Source organism: Mobula hypostoma, chromosome 20 (genome assembly GCF_963921235.1).
Source record: "Mobula hypostoma chromosome 20, sMobHyp1.1, whole genome shotgun sequence".
Taxonomy (NCBI): domain Eukaryota; kingdom Metazoa; phylum Chordata; class Chondrichthyes; order Myliobatiformes; family Myliobatidae; genus Mobula; species Mobula hypostoma.
In genome coordinates, this window is record NC_086116.1 from 17,281,390 (window position 1) to 17,305,338 (window position 23,949).

A 23,949-nucleotide genomic window follows, 5' to 3' on the forward strand; every position below is an offset into this window, starting at 1 on the left:
CATACAGCTTAGCACCGGTGTCGTCGCAGAGCAATGTGTGATTAAGTGCCTTGCTCAAGGACACACACGTTGCCTCAGCAAAGGCTCTAACTAGCGACCTTCAAATCACTAGATGAACACCTTAACCATTTGGCCACTTAACAGTGTTGACCTGAAATCCAGAAACAGCATTCTGACAAAGCATCCTTGTTTCCTAGGTGTGTCAGGGCCGGGTATATGACAGATCTGTCATAGAATGGTTCTGTCGGTAAGCATATTGGTGAGTCTCCAATATGGCAGGAATGGAGTTTTTGATAGGTGCAATTATCAGTCGTTCAAAGCACTTCATGATGATTGGCGTCAATGCTAACCGGCATTAGTCATTTGGCTCTGAAGGTGTAGCGTTCTTTGGTATAGGGATGATGTGGCTGATTTGTAGCACATTGAGGATAGCAAACTGGATGAGTGAAGAACTGTGAAGATGTCAGTGAGCTGGTGTGCATACTCCCTGAGCACTTAGCCTGTGATGTTGTCTGGCCTGACTGCGTTATGGTGATTGACTGCAGAGTCCATCTCGCTGTCTACAGACAGTGGCTGCTCACTTGGGAGAGGGGTAGCTTTTGTGACCGGCATGACGTTGGATTCCTCAAAGCGTGCAAAAACGTTACTTAGAGTATCAGGGCTGGAAGTGTCACTGGTATAATCAACGCTGTTTTTCCTTGCGTAGTCAATAATGCTCTCGATGCCCAGCCACATATGCCAGGGATCGTTATCAGACAGGTGTTCCTTAACTTTTTGAATGCATGCACCTTTGTCCTCTTGATGCCTAAGATGAAGTTTCACCTGGGTGCTCTGAGAGCTGTTCTGTCACCGCACATGAAGGCAGTATCCTGGGCATTCAGAAGAGACTGTACGGGTGCTTGTTTTGTAAAGAGCTGGTGATACTGTAAAGCTCTCCCAGTGTGTCCTTGGTATTCGTGCTCAGCCAGCTGGATTTAGACAGCAGTGATGAACACAACAGTAAATTCCCTGAGCAGATAATGTGGCCAGCACTTAATGGTAAGATGCCTAATTTCCCCAGAAGAGTGACTGCTAACTACAGTTGAGTTTGTGCACCATCTCCTTTGAACTTCCCTGACAGGGAGTTTCTGTCTGCGTGCAACAGAGTCATCTCATTGAGTTGAAACGCTGTGTTGTGCATGTTATTGTTTAGCCATATTTCAGTAAAACCAAAATGCAGCAGTTTCTCATCTCTTTCTGTACGGTTGTTCTCTGTCTCATTAAGTTCATTTTATCATCTAGTGAATGGACGTTGGCCAGGAAAAGTGATGGTACCAACTGTTTGGTTAGTTAGTTGTCAGCTGAGCTAGAGCCCCAGCACTCTTGTCATATTTCTGCTTCCTCTCACACCGTCTACGACAGCCACTTCCTCAGCTGAGCCACTCAGGCAGGTCGCTGTCGCTAGGTCTGGTGTCTGTAAACTCCCTCCTCTGTTAGCCTCGCTATTAACTCTACTGCAGGAGAATTAAATGTCATTTTGTCTAAGAGTTCAGTGACGCTATATTCACAGAACTTTGGATGACTGAAACCCTGACCAGAAACTTTGAAACAATATCTAAGAATTTAAAGCTAACAACATTATTGGGAGCCAGAGTAGCCACTGCAACTCTGTGCGGCACCATCTTTTATCTTTATAACAGGACAGAGTCAGGCTTGAGCGTCTTCTCCTCCTTTCTTGCATTCTTGTGTTCATTCATGGAATAATCTTAGTCATCCTCATGTTCTAGTCCAAATGAAGAGAAGTTCAGGTGAACCTTACAATGACCGGACAAAATGCTTGGCTAATGATAGTCTACATGGCAAAGTTGAAACCACTTTGAGGGTAAACCGCTTGCACAGTGGTCCATGCTCGGCTGTTTGTTTGTTTGTTCGCATCTTGTACTTGCGGATAAGGAATCCATATTTCAGAACAGATAAGTATCCTTTATTGATTGATGTTATACACGAAAATAAACAACCAGAGGAAACATTCCAGTGGAGTTTTCATATTAGACATCCCATTGGGTTGGTCACGCCACTGTTTGAAAGCAAGTGGCTTGCAATCTTCCTCAGATGGATCTCTTCTGAAAGCAAAATGTTCTGCTTTATATTTAGGATTTGATTGGACAGCTGATGAACTCATTGCCAGATGCGCGGCTATTCCAGTTTGTCTAATGAGGGGAGTTTTTTATAAAGTGTACTTAAAAGCAATCTGTCTTGTGTTAGTACTATTGCCCGCTTCTGAGAAGGAGACACTGCTTCAGCTGGGCTTATAGCCTGTGGGAACCACTGTCACTCCAGGCCGTTTATATACTCTGTGGCCACTTCATTACGTACACCTGTACATCTGCTTGTAAACGCAAATATCTAATCATCCGATCATGTGGCAGCAACTCAACGCATAAAAGTATGCAAACTTTTTCAAGAGGGTCAGTTCATAATTAAAAATTGTGCAACAAAGTTGGGATAAGAAAAGAAAGGACAGCTTTTACATAAAATTTCGATGGGGGATGGTGGGAACTCAACTTGGAGATGAGTATAAAAAGAGGGAAGAGGTTATACATATACATTTATGTATTAGACATTCTAGTTTGAATAGTTCCTTGTTCAGAATTAATATGCATGATACGGGCATTTGTACAGCGTGCGCTTGTCAGGAAATGATGAGCATATATTGTTTAAATGCCATTCCTATGAGATGTAAAGGAAACATCTAATAGATCTTTGGACAGACACAGTTTAACATGAAAAGTTTGTTAGGATATCTCTGCCATCGTGATGTATATCAGGATGATGTGTGTTTGACTTTCTGAAAAGCTTTAGACTCTTTGATATTGTTTGAATTTATTTTGGGGAGGGGAATTTAATGGGTATACTTCCTGTCTCTTTTCTCTACACTACACCTCAGTAGGTGGCAGTAATGCACCTTATGTTGGTCTGCCAACCGCTATTAAACTTTACAAGAAGAAGAAAAGGGGTTATTTGTTGTTCAGACCAAACATCAGAATGGGGAAGAAATACAATCTAAGTGATTTTGACTGTGAAGTGATTGTTGGTGCCAGACAGGGTGGTTTCAGTATCTCAGAAACTGCTGATCTCCTGGGATTTTCATGCATAACAGTCTCTAGAGTTTACAGAGATTGGTGTGAGAAACAGAAAAAAAACATCCAGTGAGCAGCAGTTGTTTGAGTGAAAACTTCTTGTTTATGATAGAGGTCACAGGAGAATAGCCAGACCGGTTCAAGCTGACAGGAAGGTGGCAGTAACTCAAATAACACACATTTAAAAAGTGGTATGCAGAAGAGCATCGAACTGTGAAGTGGAATGACTACAGAAGCAGAAGACCACTAGTCCTGTTTTAAGACTGCAGTTGGTTAATGAAGGTTTAAAAGCCTGAAAGTAGTCCTGTGAACACTGCTTATAGTCCAGAAGAAAATGACAAAAAAAATCACTTGTTAAAAATTATTGATTAATTATTTAAAACTTGGAATAAATATACAGCAACATCATTTTTTCTTCACAATGAATATATCATAAATTCAGAGTTAAAGCATAAGTATCATTTTCTGAAATGATGCAGAGTTTCCAGTTTCCAGGGAGACCAATATCCCGGCAGAGAGGTTTGCTGAGGCTACTGGGGAGAGTTTAAACTAGAATTGTTGGGGTGTGGGAACCCAACTGAAGAGACTGGAGAAGAGGAGGTTGGCTCACAAATACAGAAAGCTTCCAGACAGTGCAAGAGGGAGGATAGGCGGGTGATAGAGAAGGGACGTGCTCAGACCATGGGTTTGAGATGAGTCTATTTTAACACAAGGAGTTTTGTGAACAAAGCGGATGAGCTTAGACCGTGGATCGGTACTTGGAGATATGATGTGATGGCCATTACAGAGACTTGGATGGCTCAGGGACAGGAATGGTTACTTCAAGTGCGGGATTTAGATGTTTCAGAAAAGACAGGGAGGGAGGCAAAAGAGGTGGGGGCATGGCACTGTTGATCAGAGATAGTGTCACAGCTGCAGGAAAGGTGGACGCCATGGAGGGATTGTCTACGGAGCCTCTGTGGGTGGAGGTTAGAAACAGAATGGGGTCAATAACTTTACTGGGTGTTTTTTAGAGGCCGCCCAATAGTATCAGGGATACCAAGGAGCAGATAGGGAAATAGATCCTGGAAATGTGTAATAATAACGGAGTTGTCCTGATGGGAGATTTTAATTTCCCGATTATCGAATGGCATCTCCCTAGAGCAAGGGGTTTAGGAGTTTGTTAGCAGTGTTCAGGAAGGTTTCTTGACACAATATGTAGATAAGCCTATAAGAGGAGAGACTGTACTTGATTTGGTATTGAGAAATGAACCTGGTCAGGTGTCAGATCTCGTCAGTGGGAGAGCATTTTGGAGATAGTGGTCATAATTCTATCTCCTTTACCATAGCATTGGAGAGAGATAGGAACAGACAAGTTAGAAAATTGTTTAATTGGAGTAAGGGGAATTATGAGGCTATCAGGCAGGAAACTGGAGGCTTAAATTGGAAACAGACATTCTCAGAGAAAAGTATGGAAGAAATGTGGCAAATATTCAGGGGATATTTGTGTGGAGTTTTGCATAGGTATGTTCCAATGAGACAGGGAAGTTATGGTAGGGTACAGGAACCATGGTGAACAAAGGCTGTAATAAATCTAGTCAAGAATGAAAGAAAAGCTTACAAAAGGTTCAGAGAGCTAGTTAATGTTAGAGATCTAGAAGATTATAAGGCTAATAGGAAGGAGCTTAAGGAGGAAATTAGGAGAGCCAGAAGGGGCCATGAGAAGGCCTTGGCGGGCAGGATTAAGGAAAACCCCAAGGCATTCTACAAGTATGTGAAGAGCAAGACGTGAAAAAATGGGACCTATCAAGTGTGACAATGGGGAAGTGTGTATAGAACTGGAGGAAATAGCAGACGTACTTAATGAATACTTTACTTCAGTATTCACTATGGAAAAGGATATTGGTGATTGTAGGGATGACTTGCAGCTTACTGAAAAGCTTGAGCATGTAGATATTAAGAAAGAGGATGTGCTGGAGATTTTGGAAAGCATCAAGTTGGATAAGTCACCAGGACCAGATGAGATGTAACCTAGGCTACTGTGGGAGGTGAGGGAGGAGATTGCTAAGCCTCTGGCGATGATCTTTGCATCACCAATGGGGACGGGAGAGGTTTCAGAGGATTGGAGCATTGCGGATGTTGTTCCTTTATCCAAGAAAGGGAGTAGAGATAGCCCAGGAAATTATAGACCAGTGAGTCTTACTTAAGTTGATGGAGAAGATCCTGAGATGCAGGATTTATGAACATTTGGAGAGGTATAATATGATTAGGAGTAGTCAGCATGGCTTTGTCAAGGGCAGGTCATGCCTTACGAGCCTGATTGAATTTTTAGAGGATGGGACTAAACACATTGGTGAAGGTAGAGCAGTAGATGTAGTCTATATGGATTTCAGCAAGGCATTTGATAAGGTACCCCATGCAAGGCTTATTGAGAAAGAAAGGAGGCATGGGATCCAAGGGGACATTGATTTGTGGATCCAGAACTGGCTTGCCCACAGATGGCAATGTGTGGTTGTAGACGGGTCATATTCTGCATGGAGGTTGGTCACCAGTGGAGTGCCTCAGGGAACTGTTCTGGGACTCTTACTCTTTCTGATTTTTATAAATGACCTGGACAAGGAAGTGGAGGGATGGGTTAGTAAGTTTGCTGATGACACAAAGGTTGGAGGTGCTGTGGATAGTGTGGAGGGCTGTCAGAGGTTACAGTGGGACATTGATAGGATGCAAATCTGGGCTGAGAATTGACAGATGGAGTTCAACCCAAATAAGTGTGAAGTGGTTCATTTTGGTAGATCAAATATGATGTCAGAATATAGTATTAATGGTAAGACTCTTGGCAGTGTGGAGGATCAGAGGAATCTTGGGGTCCGAGTCATAGGACACTCAAAGCAGCTGCGCAGGTTGACTCTGTGGTTAAGAAGGTGTATGGTAGGCCTTCATCAATCGTGGAATTGAATTTAGGAGCCGAGAGGTAATGTTGCAGCTATATAGGACCCTGGTCAGACCACACTTGAGTATTGTGCTCAGTTCTGGTCGCCTCACTGCAGGAAGGATGTGGAAGCTATAGAAAGGGTGCAGGGGAGATTTTCAAGGATGTTGCCTGGATTGGGGAGCATACTTTATGAGAATAGGTTGAGTGAACTCGACCTTTTCTCCTTGGAGCGACGGAGGATGAGAGGTGACCTGATAGAGGTGTATAAGATGATGAGAGGCATCAATCGTGTGGATAGTCAGAGGCTTTTTCCCAGGGCTGAAATGATTGCCACAAGAGGACACAGGTTTAAGGTGCAAGGAAGTAGGTACAGAGGAGATGTCAGGGGTAAGTTTTTTACTCAGAGAGTGGTGAGTGTGTGGAATGGACTGCTGGCAATGGTAGTGGAGGTGGATACGATGGGGTCTTTTAAGAGACTTTTAGATAGGTACATGGATCTTAGTAAAATAGAGGGCTATAGGTAAGCCTAGTAATTTCTAAGGTAGGGACATGTTTGGCACAATTATGTGGGCTGAAGGGCCTGTATTGTGCTGTAGGTTTTCTATGTTTCTATAAAGTTTAGCAATTACGAGCCCACCATTGATACTTCCAAGGAGTTCATCAGTTAAGGTAACTAACATGCTAACAAATTAATATAGAGTAAAAATATAAGAAGAAACATCATGAGTAGGAAATTCAGCTTGTGTTTACTCTGCCGCTCAATATAATTATTGGTTATTTTTTTCTCTCAACATCACCTTCATCCACCTATCTCTCGATTCTCAATATCGAATTATCTGTCATGCTTGGGATATTAAAAACAAGAAGGTGTGGGATTAATGTGAGAAGAAGGTGTTTTAATGGGAATTTGAAGGGAAAGTTATTTTTAACACAGTGGTTGACACCTGGAACTTGCTGTAAGAGGAGGCTGTGAAATCATATATAATTGTGTGCAATTCTGGATGTCAAGACTTTGAAAAGGATGTACAGCAGGATGCCACTTGGATTATAGCATATGAGCTTTAAGGAGAGCTTGAGCAAATGTGAGTTGTTTTCCCTGGAGTGTCGGAGGCTAGAGGAGACCTGATAGAAGATTCTAAGATTATAAACGCATAGGCGGTGTAGACAGCCAGTATATTTTTCCCAGGGGAGAAATGTAAGTACTAGAAGACACACATTTAAGGTAAAAGAGGGAAAGTTTAAAGGAGGCAGATACACCACATTTTTTTTGTACACGGAGAGTGGAGGGTGCCTGGTACGGGCTGCCAGGAGTCATGGTGGAAGCAGATGTAATAGTGTCATTTAAGAAGCTGCTAAATACACATATGAACATTTAGGGAACAGAGGGATATGGATTATGTGCATACAGAAGAGAATTATTTTAATTTGACGTTCTGTCTGGCGAAGACATCACGTTCCTCTGCTGTGGTCCCTTATGTTCTTCTAGGTTAGAGGTTCCCAACCCAGCATCCATGGTCCCCTTGCTTAATGGTATTAGTCCATGGCATAAAAAAGATTGGTATCCCTGTTCTAGGCTTAAGAGGCATTTAGACAGACTTTTAAATTGGCAAAATATAGAATGATACAGACCTAATGCATATAAATAGGATTAGTGTGAATGGGCAAAATAGTTCATGGGCTGAGGGCCTGTTTTCTGTGCTCTACAACTCTATGATTCTATCCAGATTATGTTCAATGATTGAGCCTCTACAACCTCTTGGATGTAAAATTCCAAAGATTCACCACCACCTGGGTGAAAAGTTCTTCTAATCTCTGATTTGACTGACTTACTTTGAGATTGTGCCCTGCTTTCATTCATGTCATCCATGAGAAATATCAGATACACCTCTGTCCAGTCAACAATATTGTGCTCTTCAGTGAGATCAACTCTCACTCTGCTAAACTCAAGAATGCCTAGGCCTAGTCTACTTAATTTCTCCTCATAGGCAAACAATTCACCTCAGGTTGTAAAGCCTAGTGGCTTTGATCATATTTTCATTTTCTGGCCTGCTATGTTACTAAAAAATATAAGCTGACTATATTGTCGTGGGGTAGCAGGGAATTTGGGGCCAAAGTGGACTGGGTGACCGACTGTGTAGCCCTTATTCGATCCGATTGAAGGATTGTAAAACTAATAGCACAAGCACTGAGAAAGGAGGTGTAAACTGGAGTGATTGAACTCTGCATTCAGTCTAGCCCAAACGGAGAATTATTATAGGGGAAAGCTTGGAATAATGAAGAGAATAATGCGACAATGGGAAATTTTAAAAAAACATTAATCTTATTTTACTTGTATTGTAAACCTGTGCCAAAATATGTAAGTAAAATTTCATGGCTTTAGCCAGGTCAGTTATTCTACCATAATCATGTTATTTTCAGTTTATATCAAGTGATTACAATTCTTCTCAGAGATGGCAAGATGATTCTGTTAGGAAAAGTATTCTGTACCAGAGGTTCAATTTTTCAGGTCATAGCTGGCTAGTGGTGTAGTGGCAGCCGTACCAGACTTCACGGTGAGTGGAGCCATGGGAGAACTTCGTTACATCACAATCATCTGCCATGGCATTCTGAAAAGTAATCTCAGCTCGACCTAGATTTTCTGCCCATGGAACATTTGGCAGAATAGGACTTTGGGTCTGGAAATTTGGAGGATTTTAGCCATTCTCCATGAAGCAGGAATGCATCAGCCCTACCACTGTGAAATACTGTTAATTAATTCATCTCGTCCTCATCTTGCTGTCAGTCAGGTCCTGATCTGCAGCATTCCCAATTTTCCAAATATTGATATAAATCTCGGTGTGTGCAGATCCGTTTTCTTGACTCACATAAAGAGAAAGGTTTCGAGGAAAAACCTTCATTTTATGGACAATCTCATCCTCTCCTGACTATATATTGAAATAAATATAACCAAACTCTGCTTAAAGAAATAATGACATTTGGTTAATAGTTTCAGAAATCCAAGGATATTAGGCAGTGGCTAGCAGTTGAATACCTATATGTTTCTAATACATAACAATCTCCTGTAAGTAATTGTTTTATATATTAAAACCTTAAGGAGGATTGAACTATAGCATCACATTTTTTATTTAGGTTAATTTACCATGAATTAAGAGAGTTTGATTAATAGCCAGGCTTTTCAAAGTCAATATATTAGAATATTTTAACAATAACCATCTGGATTTGGAAGTCCCATGCAGCATTTTATGAGCACTCTTCTCGTAAATCCCCTTACATTAAGTTTTGATTGTTACACCCCAGCTTTAAAAAATTGACCTTGCAAACATGACTTTCTCCAATCTCCCTTGAGAATCATTTCCAATTCCTATTCTCATCTCCCAAGTCTTTGATGCCATTCTGTTCTTGAGTCTTCAATCTCCTCCTCAGCCCTAGAATGATTTCTTAATTTGCTCCTGTTGGAAAAATACAGACCCATGCCTTCACTCCTGCATTTCTTCCCTGTCTATTGGTTCATACAATATTTAGCACTAGGAGAATCACTGTTCATTTTCATCAAAATCAAGATGTCCTAACTCTCCACCTTCTGTCCCAACCATAAACTTATATTCTTCTGTTCTGATTCCTGGCCACAGAGTGAATCAGATTGTGATTGCAAATGTGAAGCCAATTCTTCTCCATCAGAAAGACTATCTATTCCATCTTATGACATTGCCTTTCTCTGCCAATCTATTTCTAAGACTCACAATCTTTCCTTGGGCATCTCCAAGTGCAGCTAGTCTATTGCCTGTGTTGCTATTCTCCTGTCTTCAGCATTTACACATCTAAGCTCATGCAAAACTGTTGCCAACTCCTAACCTATATCAAATCCTATTCCTTTCCTTTCTACTTGCCAGTCTTTCAACTACCTTTGTTGTATATTCCAGTCAGAATTCCCTCTAGCCCTGCATTCCTCTGTTGTTGACCTCCTGTGGATCTCCATATCTTTCATTCCACTATTGGGAGTCACATCTCTGGTCCACCAGTGCTCATGTATTTCCTCCCGAAACCTCTCTGCCTTTTCAGTTCATTCTCCACCTCTGAGATCCTCTCTGTACAACATTGGCAAGTTTTCAGTCACCTTTTTTGACTTGATGTCCATTTTATCTAATCAGAGTTCTGTGAAGCGATGTGTAGCTTTTTGCAAAAGCCCAGCCATTCTAATGTAAGACGTTCTGTGCTATTTCACAGAACTCTGACTTAAGATAAAGGCATTAGAAAATGTAAGCCACACACACAAATTACTGGAGGAACTCAACAGGCCAGACAGCATCTATGGAAAAGATTATAGTCAATGTTTCAGGTGGAAATCTAAGAAAATGTCAGTTTGTTTTTATAAATGTGCAGTGTAATTCAATATTTTTTATTTATTCATTTACGGGATGAGGGCATCACCAGCTAAGCCAACATTTAGTGCCCATCCCTAACTGCCCATGAAAAGTGGTGATGAGCTGCCTTCTTGAACCGCTGTAGTCCCTGAGGTGTAGGCACCCCCACAGTGCTGTTAGGGAGGGAATTCCATGACTTTGACCCAGCAACAATGAAGGAGCAGCGATATGTTTCCACGTCAGGACGGTGAGTGACTTGGAGGGGGATTTCCAAGCGGTCACGTTCCCAGGTATCTGCTGTTCTCGTTCTTCTAGATGGTAGTCGTCATGGGTCTGGAAGGTAGCGCTTTAGTGCACTAAAGACAAATGTGTAACTTGTAAAACTCACTGACTGGTGATAATCTGAGTTGGGTTAACACCTATGCTGTTATTTGAACTCATGGTCCCTCAAAAGTTTGTCACTATATAGAAAGAACAAGAATTTTGTACTTCATATTCACTCTGTTTCTTCTGGTCCACTCGCAGTTCTATAAGAAAACACAGCAATTACTTTACAGTATTGAGGTACCAAAGGCAGTAAATAGAGTGAATGCCTTGCTGAACTATTCCTGGAACTGGCATTTGAGAAAGAAATGAAAAAGTCAGCAGCTGCCAATTATGTTTACAATCTGACTACTTTTTATTAACATCTTTCATTAAAATTGCTTTCTTCACAGCAACCTTTTTCCTTGAATGCTGGAAGCGACGACAGATGAGATTATGTTACCAGTGGGATTTGACTGGTCTGGAAGAGGAAGAAGTGAGCAAATACTAAATTTCTTTTCACATTGAATATATATCTAGCATTTAAAAACCACACAAACTAATTCAATAACCCTTGTCAGAGAGGAATAATGCTGGAACTAATGCAGCAAGGTACAGATAAAAACAAATGTGCCGCAGTTGCTGGAAATTGGAAATAAAGGCAATAAAATCCAAAAACACTCAGCAGGTCAGGCAGCATCTGTGTGTAGAACTATAATATAGACCATTGACTTGAAATGTCAACTCCCTTTCCACAAATGCTCTGAAGCTGCTGAGTGTTTCCATATTCCTTAGAGGAGCAATACTGATTGTGTGCTCTCATTATGATCATCAACCCACTGGGAGTGAGTATTGGGGAATAATCCCAACATTATAATAGAACTCCTAAAAGCAGCACAAGTTGCCGTACAAATCAGGTCAGTAATGAAGTAAATGTTGTGATACTTAGCGACACTTAACAGCTCAGTGTTCTCAGGGTCACCATTTCCCTTGGTTTACAAAGCTAAAAATGTGTGGATAAGCTCTCTGAGTTTCACCCAGCATCTGTAACGTCACTGCTCACATGAAATGGTGAGGTTTCTGAGTTACAGGTAGCTGACAATGCCAGTAGCTCCATGAGGAAGGTAACCTCTTCTTTCTTTCTCTCTAAATTAATTCCTGCTCATACCATCAATCTCTCAACAAATATCGATGGAGTCCTTCGACTAAAGCCAAGTCTCATCAGACTTGGGCGTATTAACAAAAGCCAAAGCTCCTAGGATTCATCCACCACCCTTCAGCCATGCATGTCACATTCTTGTCATGTTCTTGGTGTCACTTTAAACTCCAAACTATTTGCATTAATGTAATAAGGGGTTAATAACACTTTTCAACCACTATAGCATGTTATTGGATACAATGAACTCTTAACATCTATACTTTGTACAGCAAGTTACAAAAGCTAGATCTGGTCTGCTGCCCTCACTTGTTCCTGTGTGTTTCCAGTGGGTGCACTTGTCCTTGGCAATTCCATCAACCTGATTGATTTTAAGGTCTGGATTCCATGGCCATCCTGAGATTAAAAGCAGATTGAATAGATTTTAGCTTTTAAGCAAGAAAAGAAACTGGATCTTCTAACATTTCCCATTCTCCATTGATTCAGTGATGTAACCTTATCTGGCCTATTTTCTTCAGATATTAGTTTGCAAGTGAAGTTCACTAAAAGAGCACAGAGTTATCCTTCATACATGTTTGAAGTATCTGTAGAACCAGTTAAAATGCCCCAGACTTCAAAAGAAATTTCAAAAATCTGAATAACTGAATAGAGCATTAAGTCTATTTACGTCTTAGGATCTGAGGTTCAATCCATCCAGGCTAATGGAATAGTTCAGTCAGCTAAAAGCATTCCTCTTGCACAATCAATTATTATTTGTTCCTGAGGATCCCTATCACACTGTTACTCATTGCTTAGAACTAAATTGACATCAGATTGACAGTCCACGTAAGCTGCTATAATGATCCTTAAGCTCTTGTTCAAGTTTATCGTCATTCATCTGTATACATGTATACCACCAAACAAAACAACATTCCCCTGGACCTAGGTGTACAACACAGTTAATATAACAAACACACAGCACATAAAGCAATATTAACACAAATAAAAAAGGCGCATTTATGACACGTTTAAAAGTAAAGAGTATAATGCTTCATATGTGATGAGGCCTGGGTGGCACTTTTGTAAATGTGAAAAAAAGTGTTAGTCATGGTGAGCTGGTTAGGGTCGGGTTATCTAATGCAATGAAATAGGAAGAGTATTACTCTGTGTTTGACTTGTATTGGCTGAAGAAATGGCACGAAAGTCATTAACAAAATTCTTGTAGCTGGAGTACATAACAAAACAGTAAGTGTCAGCTACATGGTTAAAAGGACAGAAAAAGGAATTAAGATCTAATGAAAATAATCTTGATAACGTTTTTCATATTCACACCATATTTGTTATGTTCTAAATTTATGGGGGTATTAACATGTTGATTAACAACTGAGGTGAGATAACATGTATGGAACTGTAAAATGGATGCTTGGATTATGCCAACCTGTACTTTTGCCATTCAATCTTTATTTGTGCAACATTTATAGCCATTATGTGTTATTGGAACTGTTACCACTAACATGATCCCTGTGCTAGAAATGTTCTTTTCTGCTATGAAAGATTTTATTTTAAATTTGGTTCCTTTCTCTCTTTTGTTGCCAATTATGCATCAAGGAACGTATACAGGTTTGAGATTGTTTGAATGTAGACATTTTCTTTGTTTGCCTTTTAGTACATTTCAGCAGCATTGGTAATTACATCATTCTGCAGAATCTGTACTGCTGTCCTTCCCAGATGAATGATTTTATTGTAATGTGTGGTCCAGAACTGTGTACAGAGCACTATATATGATCTAACTGGACTTTTACACAGAGCCAAACAAGTACTCTCAATCTACCTTGTATGTGAAGTTCCGTTTCGTCCTTTTCCTGATTATTCTGAATCTGTCTACAATGTCTAAGTGATCTGTCTAAATTGACTCCATCTTTACGCAGTTCCTCTTTTTCTATTAACAGTTTACTATTTTCAAACAGTTTTCTTAAACAAGAAGCACTCCATTCAGAATGACCTCAAACATGATGAAAACCATCTGCCACAAATTTGACCATTCACTTAGTTTCTTGTGTCTTTCTATCTCTGTTTGTGTCAATTATAATACCATCCTTGTGTCATTGGCAAACTTGGTTTTGTTATCCATGTCACTAGACAAAAATGTAAATATTTGAAGGTCCAGCACAGATTCTATTAAGATTACAGCAATCCCTTCCTTCCTATCTGAGATACACATTGTACCTAATCTTAGTCTTCTAAAGCCTAACCTTTCTAACCATTTACCTTCAATTCAATCATTTTAGCTTTTATGAGATATCGTGGAACTCGATATTATGTCAATGCATAGACATTGACACTTTGGTTACCTGCACAAAGATTTTACTGAAGTGTCACAGATATAACCTGTTTACAAACCCACATTGGTTCCCTCCAGTCAGATTCTTTGTGCTTAATTTTTGCCCCACAATCTATGCTGTGTTCAGGAGTTGCACATACAATTTTCCAAAATCAATAGTTGCATTATTAGGATTTTGGAAGATTAGGGTTAATTTACCAGCAATACCATCACCTACTTAAAATCATAGAATAGAAACCACGTCCTCTTCGGGATCTTTTATGAAAAGAGCCATTTTCCTAAAATTTCCTTCCTTCCTTCAAAAATAGTGCAAAATTCAAATTCAAAAAGTACCAGTGCAGGGAAAGCATTTTCCAGCTCTGTGATGCTTCTGACTGGGAATAATAGTTCATCGTTTCAATTTTCTTGAATTGTTCTTAACAAGTTTTGCTTTGTTTTAGGAGCATCCAAGACCTGAATATGAAACTAAACTTTTACAGAAGAAACTTCTAAAAGAAAAAAAAGAACTACACGTAAGTTATGTGATCATATTTTTACTGCAGAAGAAGTCTATCTGAAGCCCTTTTGATAACTTTGGGAGGAGTGGCACGGTTTGGGAGATCGTAGTCCTGAGTCTGTTAGCAGCAAGAAATGCTCACGTACAAAGGCTACTAGGAGTGGACTATCATGTAAGAGAATATTGATTTGGGAAAAGCATCAACCCAATTGCAGAATTAAGTCTTCATACAATGCCTTTTTCCTGAGATCTGTCACACCTGACCACCACAATGCCTCTCCTGGATATCTATCATGATGACAATGGCCATCAGATGAGCATATTCTGTCACCATATTCCAACCAGCCAACACACACAAAATGTTGGAGAACTCAGCAGGCCAGGGAGCATCTGTGGAAAAAAGTACAGTTGACGCTTTGGGCCGAGACCCTTCGGCAAGACTGGAGAAAAAATTCCAACCAGCCATTTGAGGTAAAATCTATAACAAACTCCTACCATGATGCTGTACACATCAGATTATAGCTGGGCCTGAACAAAAACATTCAAAATAAGTCATCTATTGTGTCCAGTGCTCCTGATGCAGCTTCATCTGCATTGGTGAGACCCGTCATAAATTGGGAGACTGATTCGTCAAGAACCTCCACACCACCCACCACAAGCGGAATACCGGGTCGCCAAACATTTTAATTAGGATTCCCATTCCCATTCTGTCTTGTCATCCATCAACTCCTTCTGTGCCAAGATGAGGCTACCCTCAGGGTGAAGGAGCAACACCTTATATTCCATCTGGTAGCCTCCAATCTGATGGCATGAATATCAATTTCTCCTTCTAACAAACAAATTCTCCCCCTGCCCACTTTATTCCCCACACTGACCTTTTACTTCTCACCTGCCTATCATCTCCCTTTGGGTTATTTCCCCTTCTCCTATGGTCCATGCTCCTCTCCTATCAGATTTCTTCTTCTCCAGCCATTGACCTTTCCCTCCCACTTGGCTTCACCTCTCACCTTCCAGCCAGCCCTTTTCCCTTTCCCCCCTCCTTTTTATTCTGCCATCTTCCCCCTTTCTTCTCAGTCCTGAAGAAGGGTTTCGGCCTGAAATGTCGACTGTCCATAGACAGATATTTCCATAAATGCTGTCTGACCTGCTGAGTTCCTCCAGCATTTTGTGTGTGTTGTTTTGGATTTCCAGCATCCGCAGACTTTCTCGTGTTTACTTTAAAAATTGGAATATTAATTGTTGACATGGCCTCATACTCTAAGATAAGTTGTGATGAGCCATTTCCTAACCCGGATCTGGGCCGTACCCTCCAAATATTCGGACCTGCCTTTTTTTTTGCGCTACCTTACTTTCACTTTTCTATTTTCTATTTATGATTTATAATTTAAATTTTTAATATTTACCATCAATTTGTAATCCAGGGAGTACGAAGCGCAGAATTAAATATCGCTGTGATGATTGTATGCTCTAATATCAATTGTTTGGCGACAATAAAGTAAAGTACTTTCTACAGCACCAGTCATTCTGAAGGAGGTACTCACATGAAGTAGTTGGGTAGGGGTTTCAGACATTGACAATGCCAAGTTAGGACAGTGTGTGACTTTGGGGGGAACTCATAGGTAGCAACACTGACAGATCTGTTTTCCTTTGTAATGAAAAGCATCAATGAAGCTACTGCTTCCACAGCCTCAGTGAGCTGTTACATACCTCACAACTGTGCAGAGAGTGTTGCTTCAACAATATATTTTTGTGCATAAGAGAGTTTCTATCTTGACGTCGTTATTCTGTAAAATTAGTATTCAGAGCTTGTATGATTGTGGCTCATGCTTAAAATTTTCTGTGATGAATCCTTGCTTTAATAAGATCTGTGTCTATCATTTTGCTATCGATGCCTGTTTGACTTTGATCACCGCCTGCCCTTCAATACTAATAAACAACATTATTTTACAACAGGAAAAGGAGCAGGAAGGATGTACAAAAGACAGTAACAAATGGAGAGACAAAGTTCTGTCAGCCATGGGTGGGCTGAACCTGGTAACTATAACCCTTTATAATAATCATACTTGTCTAATGCTGAACCTAAATTGAATTAGCTGCAACATTTATTGGGCCATGTTTGGTCTTCCTTTGTAATTTATATGTTGAAGGGATGAAAGGAATAGATTTACTTTTCCTTGTTTTACATCTTGGGTTCATTGGGATGAATAAATTAATGTTTGAGGTTCAGATTCATCCTTGTTTAAGACTTAATCAAATATACTAGACAGAATTTGATCCTGGAGAAGATAAGGGAGACAATCTGTGTCATAGCTCTGAGGTGCTGCCTAACATAGGAGTCGGCAAAAGATTTTAATCTGCACAGAGTGGAAAGTTCAGATGGTAAATGAAGCTTAGATGAAGAGTTCTTTGAGTATTTTCAAGATAGTTTTTTTACAATAGTAGATCCTGAAGTCAACTAGAAAGTATATTTAACTGTGCCATGAGACAGAATTGATTAATGACTAATGAATTAATGAAGGTACCTTGAGGGACTATCTATCCGAATGTGACTGAATCTTATGTTCATTGAGGGAGAGAAGAATGAGTCAAATACACTTATTTTAAGTAAGGGTACTTATGAGGGCATTTGCCAGTTCACCTCACTGAGGTGCATTGGCAAATTCAATTAAAGGATCAAGGGAGGAACTCGTGGAGTGTGGGAGGATTATGGTCATGAGGGGAGTTACTCTGAACAAATCACTAGAGCTGTGAACTCACCTGGTCCTAGATCTCAATGGCTAGTGAGATAGTTGATAAGTAGGTTTTAAATTTCTAAAATTCCCTGGATTCCTGAATAGGAAAACATCAAATGTAACTTCTTCGTTCTAAAAGAAAATTAGATAGGCAGTAGGAAGCCAGAGGCCAGTTAGCTTAATATGTCTCATGGAAAATATCAGAAAATATTACTAAAGACAATAGCACACGTAAGGGAAAAAGAAATATAATTTTTCTATTGAGTTACAACACAGAATAGGTTCTTTCTGCATTTTGAGCCCAGCAACCTCCAATTTAACCCTCGCCTAATCATGGAACAATTTACGATGTCCAATTAACCTACCACCAGCACGTCTTTGAACTGTGGGAGGAAACCCACGTGGTCACAGGGAGAACGTACAAACTCCTTAAAGACAGCAGCAGGAATTGAACTCGGGTAGCTAGTCCTGTACAGCATTATGCTAGCCACTGCCCTACTGTGCAGACCAAGTCACTGGGGTTTAAATAAAGGGTATGCATGTTTGGCCAGTTCCTTGGACTTTTTGAGGAAGTAACGTGCTGTGGATAAAGGAATTTTATGGTGGATAAAGGTTGTTGAAGAAAATAAAAGTAAGTGACTTATTGGTGTGGATAAAGATTGGCTGGCTAACAGGAAGTAGAGAATAGGCATACATATTTTGTTTATGGTTGGGTAGGTTAACCCTAAACCTCAATTTAATATAATGATGGTTAATGTGCCACTGGGTTTCAGAATGGGATATCAATTTGTTCACAGTTTATGAATTATTTGGATGAAGGGACTGAAGGAATGCTGGCTAAAATTGCTGATGACATAAACAACAAATTAATTTGTGAAGATGACATGAAGGCTACAGAGATGCACGGATAGGTTATGTGAGTGTACAAAGATCTGGCAAATGCACTATGATGTGAAAAGATAGGAAATTGGCCAGATTTTTGACTAGAAAAATAAAGAAACATATTATCTACAAGGCAAATGAATGCAAAACTCTGAGAGCCAGAGACATCTGTGTGTAGAGGATGGCACAGTAGCACAAGTTCATGCCTTACAACTTGAAAAATCTGGGTACAGTCTGGCCTCTGGTTCTTTCAGTGTGGAGCTTGTACTTTCTCCCTTGACTGTGTGAGATTACCTGCGATGGTTTGGTTTCCTCCTAAATTTTAAAGATGTTCTGGCTGACCACTGTATTTTGCCCCAAGTGTAAATGGCTGGTAGAATCTGAGGGAAGAGTAGGCTGCCAGGAAAATTACTGAGGAAATGGAATTGTACTGAAAGCTGACAAAATGGTTAGTTGAGGGTGTAGAGTTGAAGTTATAATGAGGTCAGCTGTGAGCCGGTCGATTAATTAGCCACTCTCAGTTGCCCCTCGTGTTTGGGTAAATGGTAGATTCTGGGGGAGTTAATGGGAATGTCAAGGTAGCAGTTTTTCAAGGAAAATTAATGAGGGAATGAGTTTCCTCTGTAAATGGGCATAGACTAGCAATGCAGGGAATGGAAGGATATGCACCATATGCAGGCAGAAGAGATTTAGTTTAATTTGGCATTGAATTCTGCACAGACATTGACAGCCAAACGCCTGTTCCAGTGCTGTACTGTTCAATACAATGAGTGATTTGTAATATACCTATTAGCTGGTTAGTCAGCTGTGGCCCTTGTTTGTGAATACCAAGGTTGATAAATGAAGCACCCTCTTGGTAAATATCTGTCTGTTATGTTGTGGTGTTGTGGTGAATCATCAAAGCAATTTCATTCTCTTGGGATTGGTGCATGAGGTATGCCTGCAGTTAATATCAAAACCATTTAATTTGATTCATAAGCACATATGAGCTTTATGAGAAAACTGTAATTTACAGTTTGTTCTTTGATCCTCCCCCGATAAAGTGTGACAAATACTCTCCGAGCTTCTTTATGAAACTTCTGAATTTACCGCCTCAATAATTTGGAGAAAGTTATAAATCTACATCTGTCACAGTTATGTCATTTAAATGGTGCAAACATCTAATTAGCAGCATTAAAATACACGTCATAATCATCTTTTGTGCTAGTGAATTAGATTAGAAAATGAGATTATATTTTTGCAGATGTGATGCAATGGCCAGGGAACAGAAAGGATATTAAAAAAAGATTTGCATTATGTACACCCTTTAGCAACCTCAGCACAATGAATCCTCTGCACTGAGTTACAGGAAGCAGTATAGAGAACACGAGGAACTTGGACACATTACCTTTCTGATACCGATAAAGTGCTGAACTCTTGTTTACTTCCCTGTTTAAGAACTTTTCTTAAACTTCTGCTCACTTTCATAAACTTCAGTTCTGCATGCTATTTGCTTACTTTTATTGCTTGCATGATTTTATTTTTCTCTCAGCTCATTGGCTGAGATTCTTTTTTCTAAACGAGTACTGTTGGGTTTCCCTGTTTTGTGGCTGTCCGCAAGGAGATGAATCTCGAGGTTGTATCAAGTATACATACTTCGATAATAAATGTACTTTGAAGTTTGATAATATGGCTATTCGCAGTTAATGGGGAAACATAGTACTGGGACTAGCTACCACAGCTGATGAATTAAAAACTTATTGCCAAGGGATGCAGTCAGCTGATTTGTGTTTCTGCCTCTTTATGCCTAATTTCTGAAGAAAATTAAACACTCTTTGTGTGGAGGTGGTCTATTCATGTGTTTGCTGGTATAGTGACCCATATTTGAACATGAAATGGCCCGAGGTGATTATAAGCTTATTCAAGTTAAGGGGCTTTTTTTTAATATAGGTTGATAGTCTATGGGTCATAGAGAATAAATGAGCTGTTTTCAGCTAAGGCTAGGGAGTGGACAAATATGAAGGTGTTGTTTGTGATGTAGAATGCATTGCCCACCATGAAACAGCAGAGAAAATTGCGTTTACCGTTGCAGAACCACAATGGACCTTGCTAGATTCTCTTCAGCTTTTACTCTTTCTCAGTAATGAGGTAACAAGCTGGGTAAATTTCCTGATTTAACACTCATTGCTCTTGGGATGCACAAAGGGAAAGCAGTTTTAATATATGAATGTGGAGACTAACTGACTGATTTTTTGCAGACATGCTTTTCTTTCCATTTATTAACAATGAACAACAAAGTAAGTTGTAAACTTCATTGGTTTTACCTTCAAATCCCAAATATGCGTTGTCCTTCCCACACTAGGGGGAACTAAATATAGAAAGCTAGTGACTAGTCAGGGAAAATGTCACAGCAGTGCTCAGTCAGGACAGACCAGAGAACTCGTCTAGTGAGGCTTTGTGGGTGGAACTGAGGAATAAGAAAAGTATAGCTTTGTTAATCAGGCTGTATTATAGACCACCCAATGGTCCAAGGGATTTAGAGGAAAGGATTTGCAGAGAGATCATGGCCTGTTGCAAGAAACATAAGGCTGTTACAGTAGGTGATTTTATCTTTCCACATGTTGACTGGGACTCCCGTACAGTAAAAGGACTAGATGGGATAGACTTTGTCTAATGTGTTCAGAAACATTGTCTTATTCAGTACATGGAAGTCCCCATAAGAAAGCGTGTGATTCATGATCTCCAATTATTTCAGTAGTAACATCATTCAGATTAACAAATCACAAACATGAAGTGTTGACTGAATAATCTCAATCTGTTGTTACGGAGCAAAGATTCTCTCTGACTATCCATTCAAGTGGTCAAGTAGCAGCACATTTATTATGAACAATCTAAATTAGCAGCTGGGGGAACAGTCCATTTGCCTTCGGGGCTGGAGCCTGTGCAGTCTGTCTTAAAGTACAATGCAATAATATACAACATTTTTATGGACGCTTTGAAAGAATGTACATTATCTTCATTTGATGCATGTATGATTATCAGTACAGAGCCAATTATGTACAAATGAGCTTGCGATTAGTCATTTCTGCTATCATTAACCTGTATGATTTTTGCGTGTGAAGACCTAAAACTCTGGTGATCTCTCAGCTTGTAGCTATCCAGCTGTTTCAGTGTCTCTGGTGTCGTCCTTGGAGGCTTTCTTTACGACTAACCTTTAGCAAACCCCAATATCTCCACCAGAACATAAGCTGTTTAGCCTTGTATCTCCCGTAGTGCTTCCAACAATGAGTATTCCAAGGATGTGATAATATCATTCGGAGGAATACTGTGGAATCCATGTGCCTCTTTGCATTGACCAAGACCAGGACAAAGCTTGTAGAATTACAACTGCATAAAGATTAACTGCTAATTAAGTATCTCTTCTTAAATAGCTAGCGATAACAGGTATACATGTACTTTCCTGCAGTCTCTTCATGTTTAATTCCTCATTCAAATGCTACTTTTGCACTCATCGTCATCATTATCTGCTGTGTCATATGATGTGGGCGATCATGGTCTTGGCTATGATTGTTCTTGGTAAATTTTTCTACAGAAGTGGTTTGCCATTGACTTCTTTTGGGCAGTGTCTTTACAAGACGGGCACCCTCAGCCATTATCAATACTCTTCAGAGATTCTCTGCCTGGCATCAGTGGTCACATAACCAGGACTTGAGACATGAATCAGCTGCTCATACGACCAGCCACCATAGCTTCATGTGACCCTGATCACTGGGGGGCTAAGCAGGTGCTACACCTTGCCCAAGGGTGGCCTTCAGGCCAGCAGAGGGAAGGAGCACCTTACACCTCCTTTGGTAGAGACATATCTCCACCCCACCACCCAGTTTTTGCACCATATAGACCAAATTTCCACCTCAACTGTATGTGTATAAACCAAAGACTTGTCAATCCTGTCCCGTGGTCTTCCTCACTCTCCAACCACGTTCACCTGCTTGTGCTTACATAGGCAGTAGAATCATCTAACAGAAAGCAGTCAGTAACACCACGTTAAAATGATTTCTCTCTCGCTTTGGTGCACATTTCTGCTGTAATTGGAAATGCATGAGTTATTCAAATCAAAACCAGGATGTATTCATGGGTCTGTTAAGTGTTATGATGTTTGTTGATAATCCTTTATCCTGCCACAGGTGCAGATGATAATGGCCACACTTCTGAAATATGAAGTGTGTTGTGTCAGCAATAAGGAATTGCTTTGAAATAGAATACTGCCAGTGTACCTTCCCCAGAACTCTTCAAGAGTGTAAGAAAGATTGTCTCCCTAATAGGTTCTGCAGAAAGGACTCAAATCTCTGAGCAGTGAAGTAGCCACTTGATCTTTTTTACCAATCAGTTTCAAACTGATTGCCACTATTGATATTGGAATTCAGGATCTAACTTCCATCAAGTACGTCCAAGGAGCCGACGTTAGATTTTCCATGGAGACATGATCTCACATTAGTGGTTAATTAGTAGATAATCTCCTAAATCCTTCTGGGGAAGCAAATATTAAACTGCTGGATAATGCTGGAAATGCCCTTGGGACTGGCTCCTTCATTGAGATGTCAGCCATAGCTTATTGACACCATTTCCATCTCCAATTCACTACAGTGTTTTAAACTGGGCTGAGACTCCAGTTTTTTGTATTCAAGATTGAGAGGGTAATGTGGCCAGAGGTCCCCTCTTTCCAGTGAGTCATTAACACTTTATTTAACCCTCAGCATGTATCAATAACCCAATTAGCTGATGATTATTTATTGCTGTTTCTGTGACCTTAATGAATGCAATCAACATTATAACAGTGATTGTATTTCAAAAAATGCTTTGGCTGTGAAGCACTGTGAACATGCCAAGGTGGTGAAGATTGCTCCAAATACAAATCTACGAAATGATCACAAAATTTGTCAGAATAATACAGTACATGAGCAGAAAGGGACATTTATGTTTTAGTCCCACCCAGTATGGGGTGAAGAATATTTCTGACAAGAACGTTAAAGTTTTAAAATAAATCAACTCAACAGTCTGAATTAACTTCTAATTACTTACCTGGACTTCTGGATTTCTTTTGTTCCTGATCCTTTGTGGCCTATTTCAGCTCTGATCTTCCATCAAACTCCTCTTCTATTGAAGAAGCATGATTGTGTTACCAGCTTTCTTTTTTAAGCCATGGACCGCTAAAACTAACCAAGGGATCCTTGGACATAGGTTGGGAACCCCTGTTTTAAGGGATGGTTTTTTAACAAAAGTCGTTTGAAATCACAAGCGTCAGTTAGATCTGTGGATATTCAGTTTTTGAGAGAAACATGGTCAGACTGGCTTATAAATTAAAACTTGAAATTATAAACAAATGAAGTAAACACCGGGTCATTAGGTAGGAATTTACCTCTATTTTCAAAGCTCACTCTTCACTAGTTAACAAAATTGTCCCCGATGGAACTCGGATTACTGTGAGGTGACAACACATTGTGTTGCATTACTGGCCTCAACCGTCAAGAATAGGTGTTATTCAAACTGGTAATCTGACAATTTATGACAGATGCCATAACCTTAATAATGGCAGAAATTATAGAACATAGAACATAAAACATAGAAATCTACAGCACTTTATAGGCTCCTCGATCATGTAATCTACTCTAGAAACTGCCTAGAACTACCAC

General features: G+C 40.0%; 1 protein-coding gene across 1 annotated transcript in view; it reads left to right on the forward strand.

Moving 5' to 3' along the window:
• The window catches only part of LOC134359176 (anoctamin-2-like), a 130,433-nt gene that overhangs the window by 54,618 nt on the left and 51,866 nt on the right, over positions 1 to 23,949 (forward strand). The window contains exons 12-14 of the mRNA XM_063072127.1: positions 11,108 to 11,190; positions 14,611 to 14,682; positions 16,620 to 16,700. Coding sequence (XP_062928197.1) covers positions 11,108 to 11,190; positions 14,611 to 14,682; positions 16,620 to 16,700 — 236 coding nt within the window. The remainder of the gene's footprint in view (positions 1 to 11,107; positions 11,191 to 14,610; positions 14,683 to 16,619; positions 16,701 to 23,949) is intronic.